The sequence below is a fragment of the Battus philenor genome, unplaced genomic scaffold (assembly GCF_028537555.1).
Source record: "Battus philenor isolate CCGP_79_NKW_IND1 unplaced genomic scaffold, ilBatPhil1.0.hap1 SCAF_15, whole genome shotgun sequence".
In the NCBI taxonomy this organism is placed as follows: domain Eukaryota; kingdom Metazoa; phylum Arthropoda; class Insecta; order Lepidoptera; family Papilionidae; genus Battus; species Battus philenor.
The window spans coordinates 8,323,231-8,334,920 of record NW_027181677.1 but is presented as its reverse complement, the minus strand read 5'-3'; the positions used below and the strand labels follow the sequence as shown (position 1 = coordinate 8,334,920).

The 11,690-nt window shown below is 33.7% G+C and overlaps 1 protein-coding gene across 1 annotated transcript in view; it reads right to left on the bottom strand.

The window, feature by feature from the left end:
* Positions 1-1,045: 1,045 nt before the first annotated feature.
* LOC137918684 (transcription factor hamlet-like) overlaps positions 1,046-11,690 on the bottom strand; it is a 78,615-nt gene continuing 67,970 nt past the window's right edge. Inside the window, exon 3 of the mRNA XM_068761560.1 lies at positions 1,046-2,437. Coding sequence (XP_068617661.1) covers positions 1,647-2,417 — 771 coding nt within the window. The 5' untranslated portion in view covers positions 2,418-2,437 and the 3' untranslated portion in view covers positions 1,046-1,646. The remainder of the gene's footprint in view (positions 2,438-11,690) is intronic.

The following is an 11,690-nucleotide window of genomic DNA, read 5'->3' as shown; positions in this document are numbered from 1 at the left end:
AATAGCTAATAGGTATCAAAAATACAAAACCACAAGGTAATAATAATATCTATTTCGTCTAAATTCTAGTGATAAGTTAAATAGCATCTCTTATACATTTTAATGATAATTTGGTACGAGTATACAGTGTAAATATGACAGTGATAGTTTATTTTATTTTGAATACAACTAATATCATTTCTAATTTATTGGATTAAATTTTACAGCAAAATATTTCGAACACCATGGATATTTAAATGTTTTCATAACAATTTATTTTGTTTAGGATTTTAAATTTTCAACAAGGTTTAGTTCGTCTAGTAAAGATTTAAGCTATGTCTCACTCACTACTGTTATGATATATCACCAATGTTAAGCGCAATAAACACTTTTACACTTTGCAACTTGAAGCTACAGTGTCTTTAATTAAGAAATAAGACTCTTTTCTTCAAGAGCGGATGGTTTTACAGTTCTGTAATTTCATGTATAAATCGTAAATATTTAGAGAAATTTAGTTAAACATCGTAATCTTCTCCGTGATCGCCTGTCAATCTATGTATTGGTACGGTGACGTAGCTCCATGGTTTACATTATATACTCGTAACAGCACTAGAGATCTATCTATTCTTAAAGGAACCTTTAAAGTAGTTCTTTGAAAGTTTTAAGCATAATGGATTGTTATCGATTTTTATTGCAGCCAAGTAATAAATAAAATCACAGATATGTAACTTAATTTAGCGAATTAATTTTGAATGTTGATGAATTCTTGTATTTTTTTGACGTACTTTAGCAATAATTCATATATATTAAATTTAAAATCTCAAAATGTGAAATAATATAATCGATTTTCTTAATATTTGGAAACTTAACAATCGCGAACAGTTATCACTTTACTGTGTAACGAAGCAATAAAACTAAATAATTTACGCAACACACACTATATTAATAATCTTTAGAGATATCCGATCAATTCTAAACAACTTTTCTAACATTTCATTAAAATATTTATATTTATAATATCTTCAATAAGCAACAAATTATACATATTTATTGGTAACCGGCGTTTCCTTTCAGACTACTTTACTAAATACTTTACAACGAAGAAGCAAAAATTTATACAATAATAGTACAAAACGTCAATACTCTCATACAATACTTATTTATTAATTCTTACCCTAAAATAGCGAACACTCTGAACACTTATAGTATTTTGACACTAATTTTGTTTATGCACAAGGAATATATTCGTATACCTAGTTAATGTCTATCGGTAGTAGAAATTCGGTACGGAAACTAAACTATTTTGCACATTCTTATATTTACATTAAGTATACGAAACGTTATCACTTCGTTAATACAGTCTATTTACTAACCGATCCGACGGCAAGTATCAAAATTGTCTACTTGTCTGCCGGAGTAGATAATCCAGTGGATTCGGTAACAAAAAGGAATATTTACAGAGCGTTTGTATAATACAGAACAGGTGTTTTCCATCGAAATAGAGTAGGATAATAATGTAGCTTAACATTACAGTGGTTTCATTGGCGTGTGATATTGATCGAAAATATCTCATATAGCAAAAGGTACCGTTATATTTATACACGAGAGTCATTTGGATGCTTCGACCAGATAATTGTAACGGCGAAATAGATTTGTGTAGACCAGTATCAGGTGTGGTCGACGCCAGTGGCGGCGGCGGCGGCAGTGCGACGTGCCGGGGCCACTCGTCCCATGAACGATCTAATCTCTTCGAAGTACGTCTCCTCCGGCGATCTTCGACGGCTGTCATCACCATTTTCCGCTTCGTGCTTCTTCAGATGCCTATCTAGATTAGTCTGCTGTCCGAAGCAACGATCGCAGTGACGACATCGAAACGGTCGCTCCTTGTTGTGAATATTCCTCACGTGCCGCTGGAGATTCGACGATATGGAAAACGATCTTTCACAATATTTACAGCGGTAAGGCTGCTCGCCCGTGTGGGTCCGTAAGTGTCGGGTAAGGTTCGCACTCCGGGGGAATGCCTTGCCACAGTATGAGCATGTGTATCGATCGCGAGCTCGGTTGACTCCTGGGTTCGGGGGGACGGGTGGAGGTCGAGGCGCGCCGGGGGCGAGGAGAGTCGCTGCCGCAGCTGGAAGGAACGGATATCGGCCGAACGAGGCGGGTAAGGCCAGCGGTAATCGTCGACAGAACTGGAGAAGAGCAGGATGTGCGGGGTGAGCTGGATGAGTCGGATGCGGCGGCGGCGAGGGTACGATTAGATTGCAGTTTTCATCTTCGAGGCGCTGCGGACGTTTGTGCGTGACTCTGAGGTCGAGGGGCTCGTCGGCGCGGGGCGCGAGGGTGCAGGGGAGGTCGCGCGGCGAGGAAGGCGGGGAAGCGAGGCGGCGCGGCGCCGCGTGTTTTTCGCGCATTGCGGCCGCCGCGCACGCGCTCATCGGGCTCGTGCGCCACCGACCTGCAACAACAGAAATGCCTGTTTATTACCAATACTCTTTCACATGTTTTGTTTAAAAACATCCACTATTTTGGTAGTTTTAAGCGCTGATCTGTAAATATTATATAAAAATATATTAAGGGTGATTGAAAGGTGTCAAAGCGTAAGAGGGTTGAAGGTATTACCGAACACCTCGGCGACCTACCGCCAGAGAAATGTTCTCGTTGCAATCTATATATATATATATATATATATATATATATATATATATATATATATATATTAATGTATTATAAAAATGACTTTATTGTTTACTATATAAATCAATAGTCTGCAGAGAAAGATAGATCCCTGCTGATTATGGATTGCCAGAAATTATTGGCTGAAAAGTTAACAATCACTTTCTTTTTCATATTTTTAAAAAATTGAGTTCACTTTTGATAAAAATAGCAATAAAATGTTAAAATCAACCTAGTCATTTCAATGCGACTCTTATTTACTTTATAACGAAATGGATTTTTTTACATTACTGCTTGGCCCTTTAAAATTTTTACCGTGGTATTCGGTTATAAAAAATTACTGCCTCTTGCATAGTACCTTTGTATATACGTACCCATATGTTGGTGTTAATAAATGCATAAAAAGTCATGCAAAAATCAGTGTATTTTTACCTTATATTATTTTTGAATTATGATAAAGTGTTAACATTGTATCAGAAAACAAGGACGAATTTGTAATGAGTATAATTAAGTTGTCAACTCATCAGCTTACTAGATATCCAAAAGAAGTGAACACACGTTTGACTGTAGGATGGAATTGCGAAATGACGCCACCGGTTAGCCGGGGTGACCATCTGATCGATGTCAGCTCCTACGCTCGCATTCAGTGCACGCCCACTGTCTTACGACATCACAATCTAGAGCACTCGGTACCGAATCTACGACGTTTTTTCAATTAATTATTGACATAACATTATTGGCTACTTTATTATGCCTTAAATACATATTACGCGCGAACAAGTTTCCTTACAGACGCTGTGCATTATCACTATTGACAGTTTTAATCTCTACTAGAGCGGTCTCGCACTTGATTTAAAACCGATTTTAACATAAAATTACGAAACATCAAATTGCACTGTTAAAACAGCCGACACTATTAATGAGTTTGAGTAATCAACTGTTTTGAATATCGCTATTCATATAGTCAGTATTGTTATATATGTATAAAATTAATAAAGAAAAAAACGTTAAAGTATATTCGTTGAAAAAAAAATTGTCAAAATTGTGTAAATAGAAATCTCGATATTATAACAATTGGCACAAAAAATAAAACCAGAATTTTATCCCTTTCACCGTACAATTCGTTACGTCACTTGATGGCGTTATTACAAAAATAATAAGAAGTAGACGTGGTACGGTAAATTGGACAACTCCATTCTGTATGATTGATCGTTGCGTGTATCACCCACGTATTTCCACGCACATTTTGGCATGCGGTCCATTCAAGATTTAGTCTACCGATAACGCCAGGCATGAATTTGAATTGTCTTACAATTTCATTATAACGTAATAATTTTGACGGATCGATATGATTAAGCCTATTGGTGATAAAGTTGATAATAGACAATCCATTATAAAAAATATATGTACTTCTCGAGATAAGTTATTTGTGATAGTGTTATAAAAATTATAACACTACACAATAACATACATTATATATACTAACAAACACACACACATCAATATTTATGTATATAAACATAAATATAAATATGCATTTCAGAAAACTCGATTAGAGATTTAACACGTTTACGATATTTTTAAAGTAAAAACCATGTACAAAATACGTACAATACATACGCTTATTGGGTACATTTTTAATTAATGAAATTACAATAACTTTTATAACGTAATGAAAAAAACTGTCAGAAAAATAAAAAAACTAATAATTTAGCGTGATATATACGCTAGAGTATTAGTTTTATGAGAATAACAGGAAAATGATTATTGTTTCTCTATTATCGTCGGTTTTGTTTTATAAATTCTTTCTTAACGCTTTCATTCCCTAAGTAAGGTTAAACAACCTGAAAAATGAAAAATATTAGCATGAGAGTGCCGCTGCGAATTTGTTCGCACACGCCTACAAACCGACACCCGGTTAATTTGTACCAAAAGCAGGAGACATAAATCCTTTGTACTGGTGCCGAACATCGACGTCCTGAGTACCGTATTTGGTGAGCTCGTGAGGTTCAAGCCGTTTGTTTATGATTTGTTGCTAATACCTTGGACACCAGTATCCGGCACTGTTAGAAGTTCGTGCACTGTAATGATGCATTACCTAAAGTTAATTTGTAATTTGCAATAATGAAACAAACCGATGAAGCAGGTTTGGTAATGAATATCCATCTGCGATATTATGGTGAATTTGTACCATAAAATATGTATAAAAATGTTCATTGACTTCCGGTTTTCTTCTTAATTTAAAAAATTTTCGCAACTTTGGATCATAGATTAAAACGTAACCTAGTTGAAGTTCGTACAGTAATTTTTTGATTTGTATTTCTTTGGAAAATTTTTGTTATAATACTTTGGCTATCATGAGAATAAAGTAGAATCATATTTTCTGGCATTCACTGTGTTTTATTTGCTATATACAAAAATAAAAAATATCAGTTAGTTTAAAATATTTTTGCCAAAAATTAATAGTTGTTTTAGAAAAAGGTACAATTTTGTGCTTATTAATTTCACACGGAACTAAGCGCCTCCAGCAATACGTGTAAGTAGTTTTTATATGAATTTTATCAGCAGTTAATGCTTTGAATTCCGAAGACATCTACACGGTTGAAAGAATCCATAGAACGATTAAAGGTAAGGAGGTATTATGTTCATCGAGATGTAGTTATTGCATATTTGTGGGGCATCGCGACTCCAGTCACGATCTGCTAATTACTCGTAATTAACGGCGTTCGGAAGCGACGTGACGTACGGCAAAGGTAGGCGGGGCGATCACTGTTACGTATGTTAATGGAATAGCGTGGCCAATGAGCGGCATCACGCCACGCCGCCTTGTGATATATTAGCATTTGAATCGCTTATTCGTTCCTACCTCTACCAAGAGAGCCATTCGAAACGTATCAGTACACTTTTGTCGACTTTTATGCATTTCGAATAGGCACGTCGACTCGTTCCGCTGGTTTGTTATGTAAACTGTAATAAATTACAGTAATCCAACGCAGTGTATGCTTCGAATCAATTTATTGATATCTAATGTCGCAAATGTACTGCAGAATGAAGTGTAGGTAATTTGATGCCCCGAGCCGCATACTCGTTATATGAATATTATATATTCGCGACGAGGTGTGAAAACGAATTTAACACGATCATTTTGTTTATGGAGCCACTGGATAGAACCCTTTAGAATCCTTATTTAAGAGTTATGAGATGAAAATGAAAATTGAAATTGAAAAAAGATGAAATATTAATTTAATAAATAAGTAATGTTGTATAACTATTTACAAGATTATACGAAGCTTTGTTATATCAGATAAATACAACAACATTATATAAATCGAGTTAAATATCCTACAGAAGTTGGTGGCGATAATTTACAATTGCACTCGAAGACGACCAATAGGAGACGTGCTGCTTGGTCACCAAAGCGGAACATATGGGTTTCGTTTTATACATTGCTTATTTTACTTGTGCTAATACTGTTTTGTAACTCTTTTAACAAAATTATAACTAAAAACGCTTATGAATCGGACACAATTTATACCGTTAATTCTTATATAAAAGTTTATAATATTATGAGGAATCTTTCAATAGTTAACAGGTTAGTTGAAAATTCAAAATAGGTTTTAAAACCATGTCACTTTAAATTGTATACTTATTTAATAATTTCATTATCGCATCCTGAAAAATTCCGTTCAAGAAAATTTTACAATTTTGGTACAAAATTTAAAATCATTATAATTCTTGGTTAACCCATAGCTTGTTAAAGAACGTATTTTAAAAAGAGTAATTGCTTAGTAGATAAATGTAGTTACGGGACAGACTGCGGAATCTTTGCGTCCAAAAATATTTTAATAAGGCGTAAAGCATAAATTTAATTGATGACCGTCTCATAAATAAAAATAATTTTAGTGTGATATCTGAGACCTGATCAATTATAGCTAATTACGACACATTAATATTGCCGTCTGCGACGCAATGAAAGATAAAATTAATAGAGCTCATATTTTATTTGCAAGCTTGCAACATACTTTGCTAACCTTCGCAAAATTTTGATTTCGGTATGTGAACTGATAAAAAAGTTAATTAATATTTCTAAAGAGATTATGTCGCGATATCTGTAAAACTTATATATTATGAACTCGAGGAATATACCTACCAAAGGAAACTTCATGAAGTAGCGCCTATAATTAATATTTAAATATCAGATATCAGATAATTTAGGCAACGTTTTTTTTTATTCCTCATCATTTGAGCAATAGGTCATCTGTAGGTCACTGCTGGACTGCCTCTTCCCTAGATTTCATTTAAAACCTGCAGGAAGAGGATTGCATCCGGCATTTTCCGAGGACTTAAACAAGGTTATATGTCCACCTTATAAGTTGAAGTTCCGCGATGTGCTTGGCAGTTCGTGGTCTTCACTCTAGAACCTTAAGGTCCTCAACGTTAAGCTTAGAGGAAGCCTTCCCTACCCCATACTCAGCGGTCCTTAGTGATAATAAAAAAAATGAAAATAATTTAATATCACCGTGTTATTGGATACTGTCTAACTAGTATCAACTTTTTAAGGACAATGAAGCTAAAACGCAAAAGCGTTACAATGAACCTGAACACATATCATCCAAACAGATAACCGGCATTCCTCCTGATATTCTCTCATAAGATCGCTGCCACAGCAGATTCACACGCGCCACCTAGATATTTTTTTAGACGAGAACTTATCGACAACCACGATCTTTGATTTATTTCACAACACTATTTTAGGAAACATGTCGCGCCGATCGCCTTATGACGAGATATGAAATTACTTTCCGATGTATGAATAAAGCTAGAGAAATATATGGAGCTGCGCTTTAGATATATCGATGACGTTATTGGATGTTTTATGCCGACTTAACGATCGATTGCAGCAAAAAAGGACCTCGGTAAAAGGCTCTAAGCGATCCTAAGAGCAATGCTAAATTATTACAGTACAGTTAGTAATCCAAGTAAATAAAAACGTACATTCGTTAATCCTTCAAAACATCATCTTGTTTTGAGCTTAAATAGAGTTTAATTTATCATAAGGAAAAGAAAGAGAAAACTTTTTTTTTTCTCGGGTACACTTAATCACGTTTTGGGAAGTTTTTTTACATCTGCCTATATTAATTACGCAACATTTTTTTAAAATGAAATACTTATTAACGCAAAAAGACTGTTGATCCAATATCTGACTTCTGACTTGATATCTGACTTAAAGGGAATCTGTTTTACATTTATGAACGTAATGGGCATAATGTTAATTGAAATATTGACAAGATGAACTATAGTGAGAATAGTTCTATTATTTACACTAATTACATGTATTTTATATAAAATGTAAGGTGTTGTTTGATCATTTATCCATTGTTGTGGATTTATGGGACCATTTATTATTGTCTGACAATAAGATATTTCGTTATGACACTTAATTAAATGTAAAAATAAAAATAGATTGAAAAATTTAAGATTGTCAATACCGCAGCTTAAAAAAATGTTGACATAAAATCTCAACTAATACGATTTTAATGGATCAATCCGAATTGAATCCAAAGTATTTAAGTGTGAACGTATAAAGAGACGTTGCGATAGATTCCGACCAATGGCTGACAGATTTGCGACGCATGCGCGTTGCCTGCGACAAACTTGTAAATAAAAAGTTATTGCATGTGGGAACCGGGGCGAAGCCTCGTGGGAACCGCCGGAAATCTGAGCTTTTTTAAACCAGATCATTTTGCAACGCGTTTAATATACGATGCCTTTTAATTGAATGGTTATTGGTACATTTGTTTATTACGTCGTTTTTTAAAAGTTGTGACCTAATTTCTTTTGCTGCCTGCAATTGATAGCACGCAGTTAAATGTCACTTTTAACTTCAATAAAAAAGATCTCGCAAGTTATGTTTTTTTATTATTTTACTAATAATTAAAAGTAACTTTATTTGATTAAATACATACGTTTTTTATCTTGTCTTGTTAAACTTATGTGTATCAAGTTATGTCAATTTATAAAGATGGTTTCCTTTTTTAATCATCTTTTTGAATAGTGAGGCTTTTTGAATAGCCTTGTCTTTTATAGCATAGCATAGCTTTGCGTATTTGCAACAGCGTAATATTGAAAATGGTTTCTAATTTCTTATTTCGTTAAGTGACACTTTATTTGGCAATTTTTAAAATCCGTACATAATATTGTGTACGTAAATGTTAACTTAAAACTGTAAAAAATAGATAACTATGCAACAACTTCTATTATAAATAAGATTTATAATGGAATTATAAAAAAGTAACAGTTCCCTGTCGCATGTTATAAAATGAATAAAATCAAGCATTAATTCAGCGAACTATTGCACTAAATTACAATCGTATCGAATGTTTACGTCCCACATATATTTACTTATTTTTGTCAATCAGGCCATTTTTAGTCTGGACAAATTTCATACTGATTGCCTCATTGTTGTGATCACATAATAAAGGTTCACGATTACAGTTGTTACAAAACAGATATAATAATGCGTTTTCATTATGCATACAGCACATAATCTCCACGAAACTGTGTAGTCGACTGAGCGTAGATAACAAAACTCTACGTCTTATAATTTATAGTTTACCATTAGGGCGAACCCCGCAAACCCGCTTGGTTTCATTTGCATTGGTGATTCGGATTTGCGGTGACACGGCCAGTATTAAAATGATGCATGGGGCTCTGATTGCGGACGACGGTGCGTTGCGATGCGAGCGACAGTCGCGCGTAGGGAGACAACCATAGTTACCGCGAATTATACTATTTTGATACAAAATTTTCGACAGTTATCGTTTAAAAAAATACGTTACGGTTTTAGAATGAATATATTTTAAAGGGGGGTATTATTTCAATCCATTAAATTGAATTAAAAATTTATTATAATTTTTGTTGCAACTAAAAAGGACAAAATGTTTATTTTGTATAATTAGCGTTAGTATATAGGGATTTACCAAAAAAATAAATAGCGTTATATGGTAGACGGTGTTTACGTAATAAAATTAGTATTAAGCGCCTTAGTTACACGCGATTCTGTTTTGCGTACGGACAGGTTGTAAACGGATACCCCTGGCTGCAGCGGCATACCAATGGCATAATAATCTTGACTAGTGAAATCCCGACACGATTCCCGCCAACGCGCACTGCTTACGTAGGTGGTCATGCCTTTATCACAACCACAATACCATTCGCTAACGCCCTCTCGGATTTTATTTGACATTCCCTTAATAAATAATGGATATGTCGCGTACAACGTTAGTTTTCCAAAGACATCATCCGTTGCAAATATTATGGTACAATGGTACGGAGCTTAAAGGTGTTCTGAAAGTTCTCCGTATTAAAGGTATTAATATTATAAGGTAACCCAAAGCTTCTTAACCATATCTCCTACTTTGAATAATACATTTATATTGAACATTTATTAATAAAAATATAAACTTGCTAAAATATATTGGCAACGTGTAAACGCTGTAAATTTTTACAAAACACTTTCTCCATACTATAGTTATTTTTATCACATTTTTTACATAACTTAAGTTATTATTTCTTAAAGAGAGTTTTTTTTTTTAAATTTAAGAGTGACTCTTTAATATCATTTTAATATAAAAAATAAATTGACTGTAATGGTTTTATTATGTTATGTTATAAAATATATATTTAGTTTACATCAATAATATCAAAGCATTTCAGACTTACCTACTTAAAACTATTATAATGTCATTTTGTGAGATGTGTGCGTAATATTGTATAAAACAAGTTCAGCAACATTTTCCCAGCGTGTAATAGATAATAACTGATATGTAAAGGATATGTCAAAGACTTCAAGAACATGCCTCAGGTGATGTCGTGTCAGCCAGGGGCGGTAAGGCGGATGCAGCGAGTGTCACAGATCACACGCGTGTAAAACAGCTTCGTACATCATTGCGTAATGAAATAGCACAATTAATTGTAATTAAATATTCTTGACGGGTGAAAGTGAGACTTGTCTATCACATCGGGTTTTTCTATTCGGGATTAAGCGGTTCGCGTCAATTTGTTTATGTGGAGCAATATTACGCTGCTTAAAATAAGTAGTTGTTTATTAATTATGTTCAAAACGATAAGTAACATAGTTACAAATATATTCATTTACGAGTTTAGCTTCCAATTTTAGGTATAAGCTAAAATTAATCGAAATAAATATTTTGTGCTTAGATATAATATTTTTGCAGTTTTATATATGTTAACATTATTGGTAGCACTGTACACGTATACAAGTTTATTTGATATAGGTGTAAAATCTTTAAAGGGGTCAATGATTTGCTCATTTGTCAGTAAAAAGCTGTAAAGCTTTTACACTTGTTTCGAATCATTCTGCAAAAAGTGATCATTCTTAAACATGTTACGATAGTTTATTTTTTCTACTGGAAAATGATAAGCCTGTAATTTCTGACAGTAAATCCTGCAGGGACAGATAGTAAACAGTAATGAATTTTAATATGTAGTCACTCGAATTTTGAAAATGGTTATTCTTACTATAATATGTTATCATAATAATAAAGTTATTTAATGATTCTGAAACTATTGATTTTTGGTTAGGATGCTCTGTACATTAAACGGTGGCACGGGAGCTATACATTCAGTTTAAGGCTTTTACAGCTATAACCAATCGCCCTGTATACAAATAAAGAGAATCATTAAAATAATATAAATTATTTTAATGACATTACACAATAATATGAAGAAACGCTAATGATTATCAAGATTAATGATAAATTAATAGTTCTTATGACATTACGATGTATAAAAATATTTCACGTATTGCATTTATCGGTTGAGGAGAGTCAGTTACTTTTTATCGCCAACTAGATTAATAGTTGCGTACAAGACAATTAAATTGCATTCGTCATGGCCCAGTTGAGAGTGGTCAAGGAGCGGAAATGACCTGTTATAGAATATTTCTATTTAATTGTTTTTGAATTATAGCAAGTAATAAACAAGAAAAAACATTCAATGCGCTTGTATTTTGA